This window comes from Belonocnema kinseyi, chromosome 9 (genome assembly GCF_010883055.1).
Source record: "Belonocnema kinseyi isolate 2016_QV_RU_SX_M_011 chromosome 9, B_treatae_v1, whole genome shotgun sequence".
Classification (NCBI taxonomy): Eukaryota; Metazoa; Arthropoda; class Insecta; order Hymenoptera; family Cynipidae; genus Belonocnema; species Belonocnema kinseyi.
The window spans coordinates 58,894,447-58,919,348 of NC_046665.1; the positions used below are offsets into that span (position 1 = coordinate 58,894,447).

Consider the following 24,902-nt stretch of genomic DNA (forward strand, 5'->3'; position numbering starts at 1 on the left):
CCCCCCCCCCCCCCCAACTCCTGCTAAAACTCAAGTCGGAAAGGTTTAAAAGAAATAAAAGCACTTGAATAGAATTTGCATTTATTGTAACAAACATTCAATTTGAAACAACAATTTGTGCTCTCTAGAAATATGGCTACTAGTTTCAACTTTAACATTTAGAGTCGCAACATCACGAGTTTATTTCGTGTAATTTTTTAGGAAGAGTTCAAGTCAACTTCATTTTCTACAAATTGAATTCCTCAATAATTGATCTCTTTTTGTAAATCCTTCTTCATATGACACAAACAATCGAAGATTATAAAAACGAAAATATTTCTTATATAATAAATAATTCTTGATATGCTGATCAGATATAATTTTATAGTCTATTTTTTAAAAGTTTCTATATAAAAAATATACTCCTTCTTTTCTCCAAGCTCGCAATTGCATTAAGATTGATATTTTGCTAGATATTCCTTTCTTTAAAATTCAGCCATTTTAAAGAATTGAAAAATAATTCCTACAATATAAAATAATTGAATCCACTTTTCACAATATGTTACCTTAATTACAAAAAATACTATAACAACGAGGAATGTTTAACAGTTCACAATAGACCTTTGGAAATTCGAAACTTCACATAAATTTCTAAAATTATAAACACTTATATTACACATTGAGCTGACTCATAAAATTACTCTCCAAGTTTGGAAAATATATTTTATTTAATTGAACCATACTTCTTTGTATACCTCTCGCTTATAAATATTCTCAGGGACTTTACCCTCAAACATTGTAGATTTTACAAAAATACTCATTTTCGAATCATCTCAACACATAATTATTTCACATTTATTATTTCTTTTAATTATTATTTTTTATAATTTCTATCATGTTTAACATTCACAAGCAAAAAGACTAATTGAGTTTTAAATAGAGATTTTCTTATCGCTAATAAAATGGCTAGGAAGATTCTAAACTCCCAATGGAAGAATTTCTCAAAAACGTCCCTAACTAAACATTTTTTTCACATTTCAAAAGAATTACCTAAACACAAGAACCAATTTAAAAATATCTCATAAAGTTCGAAGAACTCAGAGAATTTTAGGAACATAACTAAATTATAACTTATTACCTAAATAACTTAAATTTCTTAAATTACTTAAATTACTTGTGAACTGATTGAAAAACGAGGCAATCAATTACAATTTATCACGGCCGTGGCGCAGGTACGTTTTATAATTACATCAACGTCAACGTCGCTCAGTGATCTATAAAATAGCCTATCAAAAATATTAATATTTTAAAAGCAGTCATCACAGCTTATATGAATGAATGCAACAGCTATATGAATTAAGAAAGGTGATGTCAGTTAAATATACATGCAAGAAATTTCCTTTTTCCCATATTAAATCAACGAGAAACATTATTACGGTCTTTGGGGCGTGGGTTAATATTAAAAGATATCTCTAATATTTGAATTTATAATTAGAAGTTTCAAATCGTGAATTCATGATTTTAAATAAAAATATATAAATTCACGAATCTAATGCGGAATAATAAAAGTTCTGCATTTGAATGTTGCAGAGATTAAATTGAAAATTCAAATGTTAAAGACTTTTGAAATGAAAAATGTATAAAATTGTACATGTAATTCTTATATTTTTATATTTCGTCAATTTGATCATTTTCGGAATTTCGTAATTTGAATATTTTCTTTTTCGGAAACTGTATACTCCAGAATTTTATTTTTTGGGAATTTTCTAGTTTCAGGAATTTTGAAAATCTTGAAAATTCAAATTCTTAAATATGAAGTCTTCAAACGTAACATTACTTAATTATTAAGTTTTTAAATTCGAAACGGTCCAAATTCTATCAATTGAATTTTTAATTTGTAAAAATGTGACAAATCTATAAAAGAGTTCAAACAACAATGTTGAATTTCAAACAGTTTAGATTTGAAATGATGCAATTTATCATGTTTCAATCTATAATGATTGAATTTTAAACGTTATGATTAAACATTATTCAGCTATTAAGGCCTTTATTCATCAAATATATACCTCTGAGAAATTTAAATTTTGTATCATAAAATTTTGTACATAAGGTAAATTTTCGAGTAATCGCGACGGTCACAATAATCGTGAAACTTGGGAGTTTTTAAGAAAAAACGTTTGAAAATAGGTAAATGTTCACCCAAAGAAGATTTCAGTTAATTTTTCAACATCAAGATAAGAATTTTAAAGAATAATTTTATTTTCTGCCAAATAGTCGACTTTTTAACCAAAAATATTCATTTTTAACAAGATTGTTAAAATTTAAACCAAGCAGGTGAACTTTTAAGTTAAAAAGACAAATTTTTAAACATTTTTAAACAAACGTAAAAAGTAACATTCAACGATAGAATTGATTTATTTTGAAAATGTTATAATGTCAAATTGAATTTCAATTAATGTCAATTACATAAAATGCAAGAAAAATTAGCGTCACGATTATTGGGACCTTTACATTACTTCAAACTAAAAATATTAAACTGGAAATCCTGTTTTTTAAGCATCAAAAAATATAAGATCAAAAAAATTGAAATTGTCAAATTCAAGCCTTCAACATTTAATAATTTTACCACAATTAGTCATACTAAAATTGAACTGTTTTAAATCCCGATTGAATAAGTAGCGTAGCCAGGATCTTTTTCGGAACTTCGGGCTTATGTTTATGCAATTCTTCAACAAAAACTATAAGAATCAAAAAAATTACCGACCAGAAAATAAATTCACTGTCATTTTCCGTCTTTCTCTCGATCTCAAAAAAATTGCAGGTCATTTGAGCTTAGGGACCGTACTGAAATTATGTAACAGATTATAGGCCCCCTCTAAGACCCCCCCCCCGCCCCTCTACCTGTAAAACCCGTAAGAAAATATCTATACCCCCTCCCTCTTACTATTCGTAATTTTTTGTGTTCAGAAATATTTTGCTAGTTATTGCTAGTAGAATTAGGTAGGGTGTACGAGAATTTCATTTTCAAAATAACCTAATTTTTCCTTGACTAATTTGTCATTTTCCTTGATCATGAATAGATAAATAACCGCACTTTAATATTGTGATACTTTTAACCGAGAATTTATTATGAGCGGAATAAAACAGCATTTCAAATACAAATTTAAAACTTTGAAATTTATTAATTTATTTTAAACAAATGAAATGTCTTTTCTACTATGAAAGATGGCTTTTTAACAAAGTACTTAAATTTACAACACAATAATTAAATTTTTAACATAAAAGTTACATTTTCAACCTGAAAAGATTAATTCCCCCAAAAAAGTGACATAGCTTTTTTTCAATAAAAAAATATGAAATTTATAAAACAACAAAGAAATAATTTTAAAATGAAAAAGACGAATTTTTAATAAATAAAGATTTTTCACTAAAAAACAAAGTTGATCTACACGGAGAGAAATTTTAAGAGATGTATTTTTAAATCAAAAAGACATATTTTTTAAAAAATAGCAGAATTTTATGTTGAAAAAAGATTTAAGTTTACTTTTCACGATCAGAATATGAATTTTTAAATATGAAATAAGTTTCTACAAAAACAATTAAATTTTGTACCCAAAAAGACGAATTTTCAACCAAAGGGTATGAATTTTTAACAAAAGAGTTGAATTCTCTAACAAAGTAGTTGCATTTTTATCCAATAAAGATGAAATTTGTAGTAAAACAGATACATTTTTAATAAAAAACGACATTTTTTTTAAGTTGAAATTTCATCCAAAGAAGATTTCAGTTCATTTTTCAACAACAAAATATAAATTTCAAACAAAAAATAAATTTTCTACGAACTAGTTAAATTTTCAAAAAAAGTCGAATTTTCAACCAAAAAGTGTGACTTTTTAACAAATTAATTTAATAATTAACCGAAAAAATGCATATTTATCCAAGAAAGATCAAATTTCTCTTATAAAAGATCAATTTTTAATTAAAACAGCAACAACAAATTAAAAAAAAAAAAAAACAGTTTAATTTTCATCTAGGAAAGATTTTGGTTATCTTTTCGACAACAAAATATTAAATTTAAACCGAAATTAAATTTTCTACGAACTTGCTAAATTTTCATTAAAGCAGCAGAATTTTCCACCAAAAAATATGACTTTTTAACAAACTTCTTGAATTTTCCACTAAAAAGTTGCATCCTCATCTAAGAAAGATTTAATTTCTTATAGAGTAGATGAATTTTAAAATGAAAAAGATAAAATTTCAAAGAAGAGTTGAATTTTCAACCGAACAGTTGCATTTTTATTCAATAAAGATGAAATTTCTTATAAAGCAGATGAATCTTAAAGAAAAAACGTTTGAAAATAGTTAAATGTTCACCCAAAGAAGATTCCAGTTAATTTTCCAACATCAAGATAAGAATTTTAAAGAATAATTTAATTTTCTGCCAAATAGTCGACTTTTTAACCAAAAATATTAAGTTTTAACAAGATTGTTAAAAATTAAACCAAACAGGTGAACTTTTAAGTTAAATAGACAAATTTTCCATAAAAGAGTAGAATTTTCATCCAAAACAGTTTACATTGACTTTTCAACACCAAAATACAAATTTTAAGCAAAAAGTAAATTTTCTAGGAAATAGTAAAATCTTCAACAAAACAATTGCATTTTTATCTAAGAAAGATAATATATTTCTACTGAAAAAGATGTATATTTAAATCAAAAAGACAAATTTTGAGAAAAAATAGTTTTTATCCAAAAAAGATTTCAATTGACATATCAGCAACAAAATATGAATTTTCAACAAAGGTAAGAAAAGGGTGGAATTTTTAACCTAATAAGACACATTTTAAACAAAACAGTTAAATTTGCCAATAAAATGGATGTGTTTTTAAAAAAATCTTTAAATTTAAAAAGAAATGATAAAATTTGAGCTGTTACGTACTTTAAGTACGGTCCCTTACAAGATTGTATTCCAAGGTATTGTAAATTGCATTTTTAGCTAAAATTTTAGTTTGTTAACTGAAAAAAAAGGTGACACTCTATGATGACTGTAACAGTTTCAAACATCCTATTGAGGAAAAGTTTAATTTTTTAAATAATTTTATACCTGATAGATTTTTCTTATCTCCCCAGTGGTCACAAAATTTTAGAACGTAATTGGAACATCCTTAAAACGTTTCTTGGACGTACAAGTCAAAAGGCGTCATTTGAACGTTTAAAAAATTGTCCTAAGTCAGACCAAATAATATTCTAAAAACGTTTTACGTTCGAAATACGTCTTTAAAACGTCTCTGGAACATTGTATGTTTATGGAACGTTATATGGACTGACTTACATTTTTAAGCCGTTCTAAAGATGTTCTTTAACGCGTGTGCCCACTGGGTGGAGTATAAAATTTTTTCAAGACAAGATTGCGCCGTAGAAATAAAAATATTCTTACATCGTGACGCACTGTTCTGATCGTTTCAATTTCGTTCAATTTGACGAATCGATCAACTTAATAATATCGTCAGCAGGATTCTCGATTTAACAGATGGTCCCGTACAATACGAGCCTTTAACGCACATTTATTCTAATTGTAAGATTCGACTTCGATTCTTTATCTAACATTTACATGCATTAAAAAATATGCGACGGATCGAGATCTCGTTCAATTAATTGCAATTCGGGAATACAAACATACATATTTACAGGGTATCTTTCTGACATTTGAACTTGAATTTTACAAAAGAATCAAGGAAATAAGTAGTAAATCATTTAAATAGCTTTAAATACATTTTTTAATTTCTGAAATTGAGATGTGCTCTTTATTTCCTCGATTCCAAGGGGCCCGAAACAAATTATATTGGTTTACTAAAATATGTAGAATCTTTGTGAATTTCGACATCTTTAGAATTTATCACATCTTGTGGTTAATGTTGTAAAAATATTATCTTTTTTCTACAAAATGACTTTCAGATTATTTTTGGGTCACAATGTCCTTTCTAAACTAAACTTTACCGGACTAAAGTCAGATTCAAATCTATTCTATCAAAACTAGAACTGTAGAGTTAAACGACATTTATCTAGTTCACTAAACACGTTTGCAAATGCAATTCTTGGACAGGAAGCCTTTCTGGAAGAAACTTACTGTATCGGACGGCAATTATTTTGTTCACAATACTAATGCTTTTAGAAAAAAAAATAATGGTCTTCCGAACAGTCTCTTTCAATAAACCATTTTTATAAATGAGTATTAGAGTCTCAGAATTCTTCTTCTCAAAATGCCTTAGAAAAAAGGCCTTGCATTTTTAAATTCGCTGTAATCTATTATTGTCTCGTTTGTTTCGTGATATTCTCTAAAGAAATTATTATTTCTTTAAAGCATCGTTTTCAACGATGAATGTTTTATCCTCCCTTCTCAAAAAATTGGCACATTTGGCAAGTATTTGCAACTTCGTGCTATTGTCTCGAATTTCATGTTTTCGTTACCTTTTCCAGCAACTAGGAAGTGTGTGCTTTTTAAAATAGATATAATGTTGACTTAGAATTTGGCGTTCTGCCTTCTGAGATCGTTGGGAATGATCATGGTCAGAATTGTCCCTAGGGCGAGCGTTATACAGAGAGTAATATTTGACCAAAAATCGCCCCATTCAGTAATAAGAAATCCGGAAATTGAAGTGAAGGCAATTCCAAAGACCTGGGTCATTGCATTTAGCAAACCTGCTGATGTTCCTTCCGGTTCTGGATAGGTCAATTCTGCTGCGAATTCGAAACCCACTGGTAAATAACCCGTCATAAAGAATCTACAAATTGAAAAACAGAATAATAGTATACAAGTATTCGCAGCATAAAGTTGGTTTGTAGAGATGCTTTTTTTTGTTCGTTTTATTATTTAAAGTTTAGAAGCTCATCAGCGTAAAAGGAAAATAATAATATTCAATTTATAATATATAAAGAGCTTTAGGATCAATTTAATATCTTTGAAATTGTACAACGATATGAAATTAATAATTGGAAACTAACATTTAAACGAATCTGTATTATCATCAGAGATAGTTACAAACGATCAGTGTAGGTATCATTCCACAATGCGTGAAAATAGAAATCAACACTATCGATCAATTTAACTCTTCAAATAACAGAAGATACTTAAAGTCATTTCTGACTAGACGGAAAAAGAATTTAAACAATTTATAAATACAATTTTTTCTGAATAAGAGATAGACTGTCTTCGCTCGACTGGGAATCGAACCACAAAACTTCTCATTGCCGGTAGGGTGCTTTTTCAATTAAGCTGTTAGAGGAAACAAAAAACGAATCTTTTTTCAGAAAAACACGTTATCTCAATCTAGGCGTTACATTTAGGATAAAAGAGATGGAAACTAAGTTTAAAAAAATTGTAATTGCATTTTTTCTGAGAAAGACCTACTCTCTTCAGAAATAACAATATGTATTTTCTGTGATTTGCAGAGTTAACTTGATCGATAGCATTGATCTCCATTGTGTAGATTCTGGAATGATATTTACACTGAGTGATGGTAACTATCTCTGATGATAATGCAGATTCCTTTAAATGACTCATATCATAAATGTAAAACCTGGCTTGAAATAAAGTGTATTCCTGAAAAAAGATTCTTCTTTCGATTTTTTTTCATAGCTTCATTTGAAAAACATCTGACCGATAATCGGTAGTTCTGTGCTTTGATTCCCAGTGGACCGAAGAGAGTAGATCTTTTTCAGAAAAGATTTAATTGAAAACATTTTTTAATTTATTTTTCACCTAGTAAGAAAGGACGTTAAGTGTTTTCTGTAACTTGAGCAATTGAGTTTATCGATAGTGTTGATCTCTATTTTAACGTATCGTGGAATGATATCTACACTGATTGATTAAAACTATCTTTGATGATAATGCAGATCCCTTTAAATTACTCATTTCACAAATATAACAACTGGCTTGAGATAGCATGTATTTCTGAATAAACATTCTTGTTTCGATCTCTCTAATAGCTCAAATGAAATAGCACCCGACCGGGAATCTGTAGTTCTGTGGTTCGATTGATGGAACGAAGAGAGTATATGTTTTTTCACGAAAAAATTTAATTTAAAAACTAATATTTCCTAAATACATATATATTTAAAGTTTTACTTGGTATGTTTCTTTAATTTTCGTCTTCAGTTAATAATTTTTTCATTTTTTTTATAACATAAAATACTTGTAATAAAGAAAAAGTCTTTAAACTTTTTGAATTCTAATAATAGTTTAGTTTAAATCTATTAAAATTACAATTTCTTAATTCCAGGCAGAAGTCGAGTCTATGATATTATTAATTTATTATATAACAAAGTCAAAATTATAAACTTTACTAATAATAAAAAAATGTCAACCAACGAGACAGATTTTCCTTCTAAAATGATGAATGATCAAAACACAAAAATTTTTTTAACCAAATTGTATATAATTAACGTATACAAATAAAGTTAAACCTAAAAAGATTTTTATTTAAATAAAAAACAATTTAATTCTTCCAAAAAATATGACATTTTTACCAAAACAGGTGTATGTTTAAATTTAACAGACAAATTTTTGAAGAAATAATTGAATTTTTAAACAAAAGGGATGAATTTATAAAAAAGTTATTGAATTCGCAACCAAACAATGCAGTTTTTAACTAGAAATATAATCTTCAGCAGTCTGCCACTGAAAAAACAAAAAATTGAAAGATAGGAAAAATAAATTACTAACCAGGATATATTCCCAATTTCCCCTGACCATGAATATTCAAAGGCCATAATATTGATTTTGTAAAATTTTAAACACAGAATCTTTTATAAGCAGAATAAAATAATTTTAAATTAAAATTAAAATGTTCAAATTTACACACTGAGCTTCAAGCAATCATAGTTATAATCAATATGACAAGAAAAAAAAGAACATTTGAATGGGCACACTGCATACGGGCGTAAGTCCCAAAACACAAATCTAATTCAAACAAAACAAATCCAATCAAATTCAAATCTAAACAAAACTCTAATTTTTATGTATGAAAAGTTACGCAACTTTTTCATTTTTTAATTTAAAATAAAAACTAGAATGCACTTTTGAGCTGTTGGTTATCTCTATTGGATCGCAGAAAGAGCACCTTAAAAAATACAACCTTGCACGAGAAAGCGCTGGTTAAATATCGACAAGCACCCAAAACCTTCTATTTTTTTCCTCCGAGAATTCACAATTTTTAGGGGACAAAATTAAAAAACCAGAATCGACACGTAATCCGAAAATCAATGACGCTGCGATGACACCACACAATGAAGCATAGCACTTACGCCAGCAAGAATCGTGGCACTTACGCCAGTATACACTGACTTTTTTTCCTAAAGCTACTTTCGGGTCATACTGAACCAAAATCTTCTACAGGACACGAGTTAGGAGGAAACAAGTAGTTTAAGCCAATAAACCAATTTTCGAAAATTTGGCCCTTACGTACGTATGCAGTGTGGCCTTTCATTTGTTCTCCATTTGTATGCATTTAAAGCTTCAGAAACTTAAGAGACTGAAATCGTAGTTGATTCTCTTCCCGAGGTATACTATAGTGGAATTTTATGCTTTTTTCAATTTTGCCTGATTCCTTCTATTTTTAAAAACTTGAATCAAAAATACATATATATTAATATCAAACTTAACAGGAACTTAAACATCAACCATTGATATAAATATTAACATTTTCATCGAAAGAAATTTCTAGAGATTAATTCACAAAAGCGCGTGATAGTAGAGCAACAATTTTTAAGTGATTTAAACTTTAAAGTCTGAGTCTCTAAGATCTAAAAGCATAGAATTCGAGACCTGCAAGCAAAGGAGCGTGGCCTAATGCCTGAAGCTTCGAGACCTTTGCTTTAAAATCGAGGATTCCGAAATATCAGTTTTTGCGGCCATCTTTGTGAATACCTTGTAACTTTTGTATTATTGAGAAACATGTTAGCTATAATATGCAGACACAGATAGTTTACCAGAAGTACATCTCAGGAAGTTTGTAAACTTTTTCATATCTTTAAATGATGCTTGATAATTATTTAACCTTTCAGCAGGAAAGACTAATTTTTAGTTTTTCATTAAATTCAAAACGAACCTTTTCTTAGAACCAGAAGTTTTCAAATTTATTTCAATATCTCGAAGCTGACTACTAACACTGGCGACGGTTTGCGTATCCAATTTTTGTTTCAGAATAGAAGTCACAAATTGATTATGATGCTTCTCTGGAAGTTTTCTAGAATTTTCTTCACATTTTCCGAAGCTTTTATCGGATGTTGCTACAAGGATGTTTTATACCTTGTCCTGTGTATTGAACTAACTTTTTGCAAATTTGAATCGAATTTATTGAATCATCTTTGGTTTTTTTAGTACTTTAAATCTGCATGGTTAGATACATAAAGCAAGTATCAAGACTTTCTCGAAATTCAGGTGGCCTTTAAATCTTTCTGATAAAACTTTGTTTGCAGCAGTGGCAGTAATTACCGTTGGTTCTGTTTTGTTTTTTTCTACAAGAAAACAATGGTAACTTGGGCTCGAATATTTTAAAATCTTCATTTGAAAATATTCTCTTAGTGATCACATCCATGATCCACTTATCAACAAGATATGAAAATGTCTTATTTAAACGAACTGATAATTATTATATACAATGAAACAGTAATAAAATTAGTAAAGTTCTGTCTGCTTGAGGAGGGCATCAAAACGAAGTAAGCACACACGCAAATAATTTCACACAAGAAAAAATATTAATATCAGGCTTATTAATTAAAAACTTGAAATTTAATGAAAAAGAGATTCATGAGGAGAAACAAATTAAGAATCGTGAAACAGATGATAGTGCGACTAAATGAGTACATAATACTGCTTTTGTTTTGCTGAAACCACCTCTCCAAATGATCAATTTTCACATAATATGAAAAAAATTCCAAGAATAAATGTTTCTATTCGGATGATTTAGAAAAAAATGTGAGTTTAAGGTATCTCGGGATATGATTTCAGTCTCTTCAGTTTTTAAAGATTGAAATGCATCAACGTACTTTATTCTCATCATTTTCATCACACTTCTGGTTTCTTGACGCTCAGTGTTCATTATCCTTGATAGTTATTTAAAGTACCTACTATAGAAATTACATAAATTTTGCCAGTTTTTTTTAAACCCATATCTTTTCCCTGATTTCAAGGTTTACCCTTGCCTACCGCCAACCTATTTTAAATCAGAAGAGTTCCAATGCTTTAAATGCTTTGATTTTGTTTTTAAAAATATTGAGTATTTAAATTCAACATTTTTGTGTATAAATGTTATAATTTTTTAAATATTACATGGAAAAATTATTAGTAACCAGGAAATAACCGAAAACTTGTTTTTGCTTTAAAAGCCACCCTGAAATATTTATATTTAAAAATTTACTTTTAATACGAAACTTAGCGCGCGCATAAAGATTTCCAGTTAAGGAATAATTTCATTCCAAGTTACAAAAAAATAATTTGTATCTCACCCCAATAGTCCAGCAGTTAAATAGACGACATAAATTTTTCCACAGTCCAACGTGAAAGTGAAGATGATCATACCCACTAAAGAAAACAGGTAGACGCCAAGAGTCGTTTCCCTGTGAATGTTAATAGAATTAGCACATTTTATAAATAGTAAGGTCCAAGAAATGGAGGGAGCAAAACTATATTTAATTTAATACCCTTTCTGTTTCGCATTCCTATTTTACTTAAGAATTTAAAATAAAATAACAATTTTAATTATTTGAGAGAAATAATAAAAAAGTTCAAAAAATCTTTTCTTTCGTTTAATAGAAATTATTTCGCGAATAACTTACTTGAATTTGTGTGTCTTGTCCAAAACTACTCCACACATAACGGATCCTAACATCCCTGCACAGACTATCGTCAATCCAATTCTTCCTGCATGTATACTAGAGTGCTAAAATCATAATAATTTGCTATGATTTTTTTTATTATCGTACAAGAAAGAAATTTAAAAATTGGTTTAGCAGCAAAATAGTTTGGGCGATAAAATTGGTGAAGGAGTTAAATTTGTTTAATAATTAATCGCCAAGCACATTTTCCCCGCAGGTATACTAGGGTGGGCGACAACCCCAAATTTTAGAAATCATGTTTGGATCTCTGTAAAAATGTAGTATACTGAGACCCTAAGCAAGAATAAATTATTTGGTGTCAAAAGATCAGGGCCTTCTAGCACGCGTTATGAAAATGTGTTTGGAAAAATTATAATTTTCATAAATTTGATACTTCTGTGTTCTCTAGGTTTAGCATTAGTAGACCAATGACTTCAGAAAATATTTTTAGAATCTACAGAAGCATCAGGAGAATTATTTATGATATTTGAGGCTTTTCTACTCATACAAATACAGTAAAAAAATATTTGACATGCTTAAAAATTAATAAATGTAAGAACAGTACATTTTTGAAAAACTGATTGTTGTGTTTTTTCAAATTATTTATTTTCAAGCATTTCAAATTAAACGATTTTCCTGGAGTTTCTGTAGATGTTAAAATTGTTTGTTGAAAACAGGGGCCTAGTAAACCTAAATTATTTGTTAGAGAACGTTGATTAAAGAACTGTCAAGATTTTTGGAGACGATGAAGACCCCGAAGAACATAACAAAAATTGAAACACATAATAATATGAAAATGAACATTTTTCAAACATATTTTGATAACACGCATTTTGAAAGAGTTAATCAATCAACATTAAATAATTTATACCTTTTTAGTGTTCCAATATACAACTTTTCTAAACAGTTCCAAATTCGAATTCTAAATTGTGTTTTTCGACCCACCCTAATGTATACTAATGTAATAATGTATACAAATTCGTTTATCCACAGAAAAGTTTGGGCAATGAATTTGTGCAAAGAGGGAAATTTTCGTGTATAATAATAATTAGTCGCCAAACCAATTCTTCCAGAATGTATACTTGAGTGCTAAAATTGCATTAATTTTGTTATCGAATTTTGATTCTGATCTAAGAACTAAATGGTAATTTCTTTAAATGGTTTAATAAAACAAAATTTTGGGCGATGAATTTGGACAAGGAGTTAAATTTTATTTTATAATTAATAATTAATCCAATACTTTCTGCATTTATATTCAAGTGTTAAATTAAAATAAATTGTTTATGAATTTTGTATTGTCGTCCATAAATAAATGTTATTTTTCAAGATCGGTTTAGTAACCAAAAAGTTTGGGTAATGAATTTGGAAAGGAGCTAACTTTTCGTTTCTAATTAATTGTCAATCAATTTCTTTATGGACGTATACTAGAGTTCTACAATTATATTGAGTTTTTTGTAAATTATGTATGGACCTCTAAGAACTGAATAATATATATATTTTTAATTGGTTTAGCAAAAATATAGTTTGAGCGATGAAATTGGGCGAGAAGTTAAATTTTATTTCATAATTAATCGTCAATCCAATACTTTCTGCATCTATATTCGATTTTCAAAAGTACAATAAATTGTTTGTTTACGATCTAATTCTTCTTGTGTGTTTACTTAACTGCTAAAATTACATTAAATTATTTAAGAATTTTTTATTGTGGTGCAAGAACTAAATTATATTTCTCAAAATTCTTTAAATTACAATATAGTTTGGGCGATGAATTTGAGCAAAGAGATAAATTTCATTTATATTAAAAACTTGTATAATAAAAATTTTTTAAAGATACTTACTGGGTAATGATTGTCAAGAATTTGACTGAGGAGGGTGCTAATGGCATAAAAAATGCCAACGTTAATTGCATAGCTTAGCAAAAGTAGGAGATAACCAACATTAGTAGCGAGCCTCTTGACTGACTGCAAGAAGCTTTCGGTAACTTCCGCATCTCTTTGAACAGCCTGAGCTGGACTAGGAGGCAGAGGTGGTTCAGCCTTAAAAACTAAAATTTTACATTCATGAATATTTAAATTTTTAAGAGCAACATAATTAGGGATGTGCCGCTTGCCCCATATATGCGCCGCTTAGCACCAGTTTACGGTATTTATGGAAGAAATTATTAACTAAAAAAATCATTTTTCACTTACACAATAATATAAGGACTAAGATTGTCGTTGTGAATGCGGCCACTATGTAAAACATAAGTTGCAATCCTTCTCCAACAATTTCTGTATCCTTGCTTTCCGGGACTAACATCGGTGGAAATAAAAACCCGATTGCCACTCCTAACTGGGAAACGAAATATTTGTTTTAAGTAAAATTATACAAGATTAATGAAAATTATTATATTATTATATTAAAATTATTACATAAATATTGTTATATAAATATGAAATACGAAAACAATGTCGATTTTCCTTCTTTTAGTCAATTAAGTGTGATGTCAGATTTTCATGTTGTTTAATGGAAGAACGGATAAATCACTGAAATATTTCTATAAAATATTTTCCCAAAATGTCTAAAATATTAACGAAAACTTTAAAAAAATAAGTTTACAGTGCGTATTGCCATTATGTTTGCAATTATATTGGTATAAAACAGAAATACAATCATTCAGAGTATATCAAATTATTTAAAATAATTTGTTGAGCTCTGTGACCAATATTTTTTTGTTCCCACATCTAGCCTTCTATCACTATTATTCCATTTCGATAGTTTTTTTCAAAGGATCTAAAAATCTGATAGGCCGAATCAATTTATTTCTGAACTCTTGAAATAATATATATTAAAAAAAATTTTAACATCAAAGAAAATATTTAGGATAAAATAATTTCATACTAAATCAAACTTTGTTTTATTGTCGAAATCAACATAAAAATATACGATATCACGCATTTTATAAAAAATTCTATTCAGAATAGCTATGAATGCAAACCTTTAAAAATACCAAAAAATACATTAAAAATAAATTTTTTACTGTGAATCTAACCTCGCCGATTGTATAAAAATAAATATATAGAAATTTGTAAAGTCACAAATGAAAATTCTGGCCTTTCTGCCATATTTACATATTAAATAATAAAAATATTTTTTCAGTCACGCATTATTTTTTACTCGTAAATTTCTTGAAGCTATCTGTTTTAGGGCTTTAGGGTCAGAATTAATCAAATGGAATATTTGTAATTTTATGTGTTTAAAATTGTTTAAATTAAAAATCATGCATGCTGATTAGGAAGCGTCGAAAATAGCAATTCTTTTAAGATTTACATGAAATCATATGGAGAAGTCGCCTTTTGGGGTATGAAACACTCCACTATTTGGAAAAAAGTTTTGTCGACATCAGAATCAAGCGCAATAGCCATAGATTTTAAAAAACTCAGTTATCTCATTTTTCATTTAAATTTCAAGTCCGTGGTGAAATCTATTCCGGCGAAAAATTAAAAAGAAAACTAAAAAAAATCAATGCAATTTCGACTTTTACGTGTCACTTCAATATTCATTAAATTAATATTTTAGAAAATATAGTAGAATTTTGAAATATAGTTTTTCTTCAAATGGCTGCTATATTTTTTAGTATTTTTTGCCTAAGTATTATTAGAGAATTAAGGGATATTCGAAATTAGATCCAACTTAACATTTTTGTTAAAATTTGTATCCAAAACAGTTGCTCATACCAAAAATCATTGAACAGAAAAGGTGACATTTTTCAAGATCTTTAATTTTGTATACTGTTTGAAATTTCACTCAAAATTAATAAAAACATGTTTAAAAATGGCTATTTTCGACCCACCCTAATGCTAATAGCTGCATGAATATAGATTATGTGGCACATTTTTCAATATCATAAGTTTCTATTTGAAAAATAATCCCAGTTTTAAAAAAATGGGGAAAATTTAAATAATACTGAAACATAGTATTATATTACACTAATGGAAAAAATTAAAGAGTCAAAAAATTTTCAGAATTTGTATTGATTTTGCAGAATGCTGTATCTCAGTGAAAAATGGTCGTATCAAGGTCTTATAAAAGCATTATGCAGCATTTTGAAACATTTTAAAGCATTTTGAAGGAACATATAGCTCCGAAAATTCTTTTGCCAAAATATCTCAAAACTAGAAACCTAAATCTTCAAAATGCCTTTTTTTTAGAACCTTGAGACGACCATTTTTCACTGACATACAGCACACTGAAAAAACTCTAAAAATTCGGAAATTTTTGTTGACCCTTTTAATTTTTTCCATTAGTGTATAGGGGATTTTGAGGACAACAATGGGAAAATAGGGGAAGAGGGGATAATGATCCCTATGCTCCTTATTTTTCTGATCAAAATTCCTGGGTTGGAAAATTAAAGAGGGACAATTTAAAATCTCTATTTAGAGAGAAACACTATGTTAATTCAAATTGTTTCCGAGCTCTTCAGCAGCAATTTTGTGATATGTCCTCAGCTTGAGATAGATTTATAGTTCGGCCACTGAAGCTAATCGTCTATTAAAGCCAAGATCACATCCTCTTCTCAATTACGACTAGACCAAATCATTATTAACGAATACTACACTGTAAAGAGAGCTGTCGGAAATTTAAATCCATCGTAAAGGATAAATAAAGTTTAAATACTCAATTCGAAAAACAAATTAAAAAACGATTTAAAACATTTTTGTGATTATTTTTTGTTGATGCAAAAGTTTTTAGTAGACCGAAGTATAGACCAGACAGCGTTTAAGCTTGCAAGTTTCTATAAAATATTACAAATGAAAGCTCTACAATAAAAATCTTTCAATTTAAATACGCCTTGATTGTATTTCTTTTGTATTTCGATCACTAAGAATTGTTAATTGAATTCAAACTTGAAAAAGCCTCTTTTAATTGTCAAAGCCCTAGAACCTTCTTCTGGAAGTTTTTTAATTCTCAAGATTCAAATCTAAAAGCTCTTAAATTTTAAAGTATCTACTTTAAATTGATTTATATTACAATTTGGTTAAATATTGTATCTAACTGATACGATTTTAGCTTCTTTTAGAAAAATTAGTTCGTTTTCCAACGTTTTGCTGAATATTTTACAGAAATTCTTATATGGTTTAAAAACGTTGTACACTATTTATAGAAGTTTCTTTATTGCAGCGATAAGATTCCAGTAAATTCAATATGAGTGACATAATTTTTTTTTATTTACTTACAATTCTTCAAATTTAGCAGATCATTTTTCTTCTTAACTAAAAAATATGTCTCGCTGCACGTTAAATTATCCGCACCACAATTTTAATATTCTTTTAACGTTTAAAAAACACAAAAAAATGCATTTTTAAGGTATTTCTAGATGATCGTAGAATATCAAAGTCAATCAATCATCAAATATCAAAGTTATGTCAAGGTCAACTTTTATTTTTCAAATGGAAACCCCTATTTTTGACACCGCCAGTCGGAAGAACGCAAAATTTTACGTTTAGATATGCATCAAGGTCATGTGACCCGATGTCCTTCGAGGTCATTCCAGGGTCGTATAAACTCAAACAAGGTCTAGACGGCTGATCAGCGAAAATATGCGTTTTCGTGAGAAATATTTCAGACAAAAGTTTCAGACAAAAGTTTCAGGAAAAAGTTTCAGAAAAAAAAAAATAACAAATGTGAGATATTGGGTCACATGACCTTGATGCATAACTAAACGTAAAATTTGGCGTTCTTTCGATTGGCGGTATCAAAAATAGAGGTTTCCATTTGAAAAATAAAAGTTGACCTTGAAATAACCGTGAAGGTCAACGCCAAGGTTAGCTTGAAGGTCACCGTTCAGATCCTCGCCCGAAACTCTGAAACTTTTGTCTCAAACATTTCTCACGAATACGCATATTTTCGCTGATAGGGTGGGGGGAGGGGGGTACGATACTTTTTGGTGACCCTGTACATTGTAACATTTCTGTGCTTAATAAAACTGAAAAATTAAAAATCTATAATTTAACATTTTAATTTATTAAGGCATACAACAGTATTTCACTATATACACATTAGCTATTTCATGTGTGAATTAACATTTTCTTCTTTAGTTAAAAATTCATCTATTTGGTTGGAAATTACTGTTATTTATTAAAAATGTTGCCTTACTGGTGGAATATAAATCTTTCTGATGACTAATTCATATTTTTTGCTGAAAATTAATTTTTTGGTTTTTATTAAAAATTAATTTTATTAGTAGGGAATTAATCTCCTTGGTTCAAAATTCATTTCTGCGATTGAAAATTAGTTTTTTAACTAAAAATTCAACTATTCTATTTATTCTCAAAAATTTATCCTTTTTGAGCGAAATTTAATCTTCTTGGTTGAAAATTCATCCATTTAGTTGAAAGTCTGAATATTTTGTTGAAACTATTTAAAATATTTATTTATAAGTTTTCTCTTTGTAGAAAATTAATATTTTAATCTGAAAATTTAACTATTAGGTTCAAAATTCATTTGATCTCTTTGGCAATTCATTCTTTTAGTTCAAACTTAATTACTTTGCTTAAAAATTTAACTATTTGGTTAAAATTCGTTTTTTTGTTGTCGAAAATGAATCTTTTAAGTAAAAATGTAACTATTCCACCTTTGGTTTAACATTTATCTATAGTTAAAAATGCAACTATATGGTTGAAAATCAATTTCTTTCGTGGAAATTTCGACAATTAATTATTTTAGTTAAAAATTAATTCTTTTCTTTCAAATTTAACTATTTTGCTGAAATTTCGTTCTTTTTGCGTGGAAAAATTTTTTTTTCTGAAAATATAACTATGTAATGTTTTGTTTTACATTGATCTTTTTCACTTCAAAATTCCTGTATTTTGTTAAAACTTTTTCTTTCGTAATAGAGAATTAATCTTATATACACATTTTGATTAATATATATATATGTTTAGCTTTGGTTAAATAATAAAATTTCACATTAGTAAATCTGATATTTTCTTCAGTTTTATTACGCTTCAAGTTTTCTTCGAGTTTGCTTCGAGTTTTTCAAATTACTCAATTGATATTGAGGAAAAGCGACAACATTCCTTTCGAGATTTTTGCAAGACACCTATTTTTTACAGTATTACCTATATATTTTAAAAATTTGAATAGAATCAAAAATCCGCACTTGAAAATCTTCACCTTGAAAAACATTAAATACTTTCAGTTTAGACTTTTTAAGTTTTGAATCTAAAAGAACTCAAATTTGGATACATGATCCTCTCTGAATAAAATGCCCAGCCTAAAAATATTAAATTGTAGAATTTTCGAATTGACAAGCATCAAAGTAATTAAATTCAAATTAAACACGTCCTTGTGTAAATTTAATATAACATAAAAAATGTGTAAATCTTTTTATTTGACCTATTTTAATTTTTCATTGACAGTTATATCAATTCGACAAAACTCAATAATTCAACTGTTTTTTTGATCCATTTTCTAAACGGAAAACCAATTAATATCAAAACAACAAAATACTGAGTGGACATCTGCGAAGCTGCCACACAGATCCATTTTCGGCGAAAACTTACAAATATCTCGAATTACCAGAATCTTTTCTAATCGCCAAGAAAATGTACTTGGTGCAGAAAAACAGATTTTTTCACTTTAAGAATATTCTATTGAGACCAATTTTTTCTTCATTCTATGCTAATTTTTTTTTACATAGAAACTACGACTGTAACTCTGGAATTGCATATCGACAGACCTTATCTTTTTGATAAAAGCATCAACAAGTTTTGTTGCCGTCAAATGACTAATTTTCATACATAATTCAAAGTACCAAATGTTGAGCAAGAAATGAAGTTTGTACGATTATTCATTAAAATGAAAATATTGAATAATTATTTAAGTAACGACTAAAACAAAACATTTTTATTGCCAGTATTTTTAAGATAGCGGGGTTCAATGTTCTTTTCAAACTGAATAATTTATAAAAAATTGTATACATCCATCAATTGTTCACAATTCGCTTAAATAAATTATTATAAAATCGCTAACTGATGTTTTCGTATTTAGATATGAATCTGAAATCTCAAGAAATTTATGAGATTGAACTTTGGAGGGCTAAACGTTTTTTTATCATTATGAAGCTATAAATATCAACGTGTGAATACAGTGATTATAAACGAAATACAAATTTAAAGCATTTTTACGGCCAAAGCTGGGATTTAAATTTTCATTCAACAAAAGTTTGAACGTTTTTTCAAAATGCTATATTGACGAATCAATTTAATTTATTTAAATCCCCTCTCTGAAAGTTTAAAAATGTCTGTTTCTCATAAAAAATCAGTCCAAAATGGAAAGTTTCTTACATTTATTTTTTCATAAAAATTATGCTTTCTGGGATTGTTTTAAAAATACTAATGTATTACTGTGCTATTACTGAAATTTCCGTAATACTTATCCATTTTCAGCTCGGCCAGTACTAGTAATACGAAAAATTCCGTAACACTATAGCTCTAGCACTATACTTAACTGGTTAGTCTAATACAAAATTCTGTAATACTATACAGTGAACATTTATTAATTAAAAAAAAAGTTAATTCAATAAAACATTAAACTTTCGAAAGCTTTAGAGAAAATTTTCATTTTAATCCAATTACAAAATTAGACTAGAACCAATGGAAACAAAATTCCCACCTCGAAAGCATTTAATTTTTGAATAATAATATAATACTTTATTTAATTTATTCTCAAAACCCTAATTTAAATATACTTCAATTTTGCAAAGAAATTTGGAATTGTTTAATTTCAAACCCTCCACGTTTGAATTCATTAATTCTGAAAGTTTTCATTCAGAAAAACATTTTTTTAAGTTTGTAGAATAATTCAACTTTAAGGTTTCTGAATATTTAAAATCCTTTAATTTGGAATGGAAAATGACATACTTTTTCTTATTTAAATTAAAAATTATAGTTTTGAATGCGCAATACGAAAACAGCTTAATTTTCGAGACCTTGAAACCAATTTTTTTTGCTTTAAAAGCTTAAATTCAGAATGTTGTAGTTCCAATTAAAAATATTTAAAATATCAATACAATTTTACTGTTAAATCTGTAAACAATGCAAAACTTCATATTGAAAGTATTGATAGTCAGTTAAAAATTCAATAATTTTAGGTTTAAATATTCTAAACGGTCTTAATTTTAGCAATGAAAAATTGAGAAATTAATTTCTGAAACCCAAGCGTTAAAAGGAGAAGATTTTAAAACTAGACGTCGCAAAATAAATGATTTTTTATCAATTTTTTATAGAAGCCTTTTTAAAATTTGAAACTCAACTTAAAAAAGAAACAATTTTGAATTAAAATGCTTAAAAATGTGTCATTGTAAACATGATAATTATATATAGCAATCTTTTTTTCATTATTTAATTTTTAATCTTTAAAATTCAACGCAATATAATTAAAATATCCAATGTTTAGTTGCAAAAATTAATCATTTAACATTAAAAATTTCTTTATTAGAAACTGAAAATTGTGCAACTATCACGTATTTTAATTTTTAGATTCCACGATTTCGAATAATGTAAGAACACGTACATTTTTTCCATTTATAATTAAAATCAAGCAATTTAGGATATCTACATCTAAGAAATATTATATTTAAAACTAACTAAAAATCTTGTTTTCCATGTCAAAAATAAATTACCTGAAAGAGTACCTCAGTAGTAGAATAATTTCCTTGATTTGAATGGTTACATTTCACTACTCAATGTATAAGTTTTGCCTTTCATTAGTTTAAATGTTTGGAATTAAAACTTATTCTTTAGTATTTTATCAAAGAATAATTCAATTTTAAAGTTTATAATTGAAAAAAACGTTCATTTTGAACGGTGAAAATCACGGTGAATTTGTTTTTTTAATCTTAGAAACATTTGTGTAGTGAAAATTATTTAAATTTAAAAATTTTAAATTATTATTTTTGTATGCTTATAATTAGAAATAATACAAATGCGATTGCTTCTAATTTAAAACGATTTAATTTTGAAAATTCTATTCTGAAAATATTGAATTTTCAAGGTTTGGAAAATTGTCCTATTTTCGAAATTTTATTTTAAAATTATTCTATTTCGAGATTCTTGAATTCAAAATACAATTTTTCGTGTTGAGCGCTTTTAATGCGAAATTATACAATTTCAATTCTTTTCAAATTAAATTGTTAATTTTTTACCAATTTTCATCTTTTAGAGTTTCCGATTAAAAAATCAACTTCTGACGCTTTTAATTTGAAATTATTCATTTTTTAACGCTTTTGCTGAGAAATTATACAAGTTCAATTCATTTTCATTTCATTTAAAATAATTGTCCTCAATTGTCCACGCATCGTATGTTGTCCACGTATCTTCGTAAAAATATTGATTGCACAGCAAAGTTTTTGACAAAAGTCGAACTACTCCCTGGAAAGCATTTTTTTATAAGGCAACATTTTTTGATAAGTTATCAATTTTAAGAAAACATCGATTAGTGAGAATAGAAAGCTGTGCTTGGTTTTATATTTAATATTTTCTTTGTATATTTACCAAGTTAATGCTCATTTTTGAATGAACATACTTTTACCTACTATACCTTTAGCGATTTTAAACGAATCTCTTGGAAATTTGTACATGAATAATATGAAGCTTCATTAAAAAATTAGCATCAGCTAGTATTAGATCAAATGATAGCTCTTTATGCTATAAACAATAATGAACACAGTATCCCAGTATCGTTTTCAGTTCCAAATATTCACAGGGACTTGCAATAAATTTGAATAATTTTCATGAGCATGGAATAATTATTACAAATATCTTTCTTTGTTTTGCTCAATTGTAATGGATCCTTATTCCTGTTGTAAAGGATGGTTTTTCGGAATCGGCATGGGCTCTCCATAAACCAGCCTTGCAAATGACCGGAAAATTCCCCGGTTTTCGAGTAATTTCTATACTGTCAGGAACTTTTCGAGGAATCGAAAAATGCCTGAAATGCCATAAACCATCCAAATTTTGTTCTACCCTAAAGACATAAATGGAGCACAGTTTTACCACGAGTCTCTGCGATTATGAGAAACTAAAAACCAGAATTTATTCATAATTGTTTATAGAACCGAGAGTTATTATTTGATACAAAATTATCTGGTGCTAATTTTTTAACGAAACTTTACATTATTCTTGTACAAATTTTTCTAAAATTCTTCATAAAGTTAAAGAAGACCCGAAAATTATTTCCAAGTCAATGTTTTCAATTTTCCCGGTCGAATAAAAGTAACAAATTCAGATTTGCCGCTAAATACAAACATTTATTTGAATTCATGACATTCATCCTAAACATCCTTTAACACAACAGATCAAATAATTGCAAAATTAATTAATTTTGAAACAAATACATGATTTTCCACTAAAAATATCAATTTTCAACCCAAAAAATGAAAAGTTAAACATTAAGTTGAAAAAATTAACTTAAAAAAAAAACAGATTTTCAAGAAAATAGTTCCATTTGCAACCTGACTGATGCATTTTCAACTAAAATGATGAATCTTCAAGTGTAATACAGTGATAACTCTCCATAGCGCCGATTTTGGGGCTGATGGTGGATGAGAACTAACTCATTATAGCCCGCTCCGCTTTTGTTTGTTTATGTCTGAATGCTCGCCTGAGTGACAACCGCAGACCCCGCACGCCCCACGCAGCTTCTGTTACACCTAACTACGGCGTGGCGTCAATTCGCGAAAGGGCTATAGAAGTGAGGCTTATTGAAGGGTTTCACTGTACTTGAATTATAAACCAAAACATAAGTTTCCAACTAAAACAATTATTATTCAACTAAAATAGTTTAAATTTCAATAGCAAGTATAATTTTTACTAAACAAGATGAATTGTGAATCAAAACATAAGAAAGAAATTTTCAACAAAAGAGTTACAGTTTCGGGAAAAAATCCTTTTCATCTAAAGGAAGAACAAGTTTTAAATCAAGTAGCTCATATTTCAACCGAAGAAATGAATATCTTATTAAAAATACCAATCTTTAAACAACCAAAATTAGTTTTCAACGAAAGAGATTAACGTTCAAACAAGTAATTTTATCTTTAACCTAAATGATGAATGTTCAACTAAAATGATAAATAATCAACTGGAATACTTGAAAATTTAATGGAAAAGAATAATTTTTAAATAAGAAGATTGATTTGCAAAGAAAGAGATAATTTTTTATCACAAAAGATCGATTTTTAACAAAAGATGTCTATTTTTCATGAAATAGTTGAATTATTAATTAAAAACACAATTTTTGATTTAAATTTTAAACAAGAGGAAATCAATTTGAAAAAATGGAATAGTTAAATTTTATACCAAAAATATGAATTTGTCACATAGTACATGCATTTTTATACAAATGGTTTGATTTACACATAAAAAATATCAATTTTCGACCAAATAGTTGAGTTTTCATCCAAAAAAAGATAAATTATCGATACAAAATATAATGCTTAAATCAATGTCAATAAATCTCACAGTCATTTCCCAATCTTTTCCGGTTTCTCGTCTAAGTCGCCACCCTGAGCTTTCTATTCTGGCTTCGAATGCTTTATTTCTTTAATCGAATGCTTTCTCGAAATTATTGACGTTTATAAAAAAACTTTTATCCTAGAGAAAAATTCTTCTTAGAGAGTAGTACAACTTTTCTGAAAACTTTTTTCTGTGGAATCAATATTTTAACCAAATGAAACACATTTCTATTTTTCCTGAGTTTTCATTTTTTCAGGACATGTGACACAGCTATATACCTATATTACCGACCACACTTTTTCAGTTCACTGAATGTTTTTTTGAACCTAAGAACTTTTTTTGTGAATAAAATATCGAGCTGATACTTTGGGAAATGTATTAGAGTACAATAAAGTACGTTTAGGTACTGCATTTTGGTAGGAACTTCACTGAAAATTATTTCATCTTTTTTCTGAACCTCAACATTTTTTGAACGTTCGAACTTTTTTTATATATAAAATATCGGTCTCAAACTTGAAGAAATGCAAGAGTCGAAAGAAAACTACGTTTAAGTAC

At 27.8% G+C, this 24,902-nt stretch overlaps 1 protein-coding gene across 1 annotated transcript in view; it reads right to left on the bottom strand.

Moving 5' to 3' along the window:
* Positions 1–5,311: 5,311 nt before the first annotated feature.
* The window catches only part of LOC117180281 (feline leukemia virus subgroup C receptor-related protein 2), a 46,464-nt gene continuing 26,873 nt past the window's right edge, over positions 5,312–24,902 (bottom strand). Inside the window, exons 5-9 of the mRNA XM_033372684.1 lie at positions 14,043–14,184; positions 13,692–13,897; positions 11,815–11,918; positions 11,485–11,595; positions 5,312–6,761 (exon numbers count right to left, since the gene is read on the bottom strand). Coding sequence (XP_033228575.1) covers positions 6,500–6,761; positions 11,485–11,595; positions 11,815–11,918; positions 13,692–13,897; positions 14,043–14,184 — 825 coding nt within the window. The 3' untranslated portion in view covers positions 5,312–6,499. The remainder of the gene's footprint in view (positions 6,762–11,484; positions 11,596–11,814; positions 11,919–13,691; positions 13,898–14,042; positions 14,185–24,902) is intronic.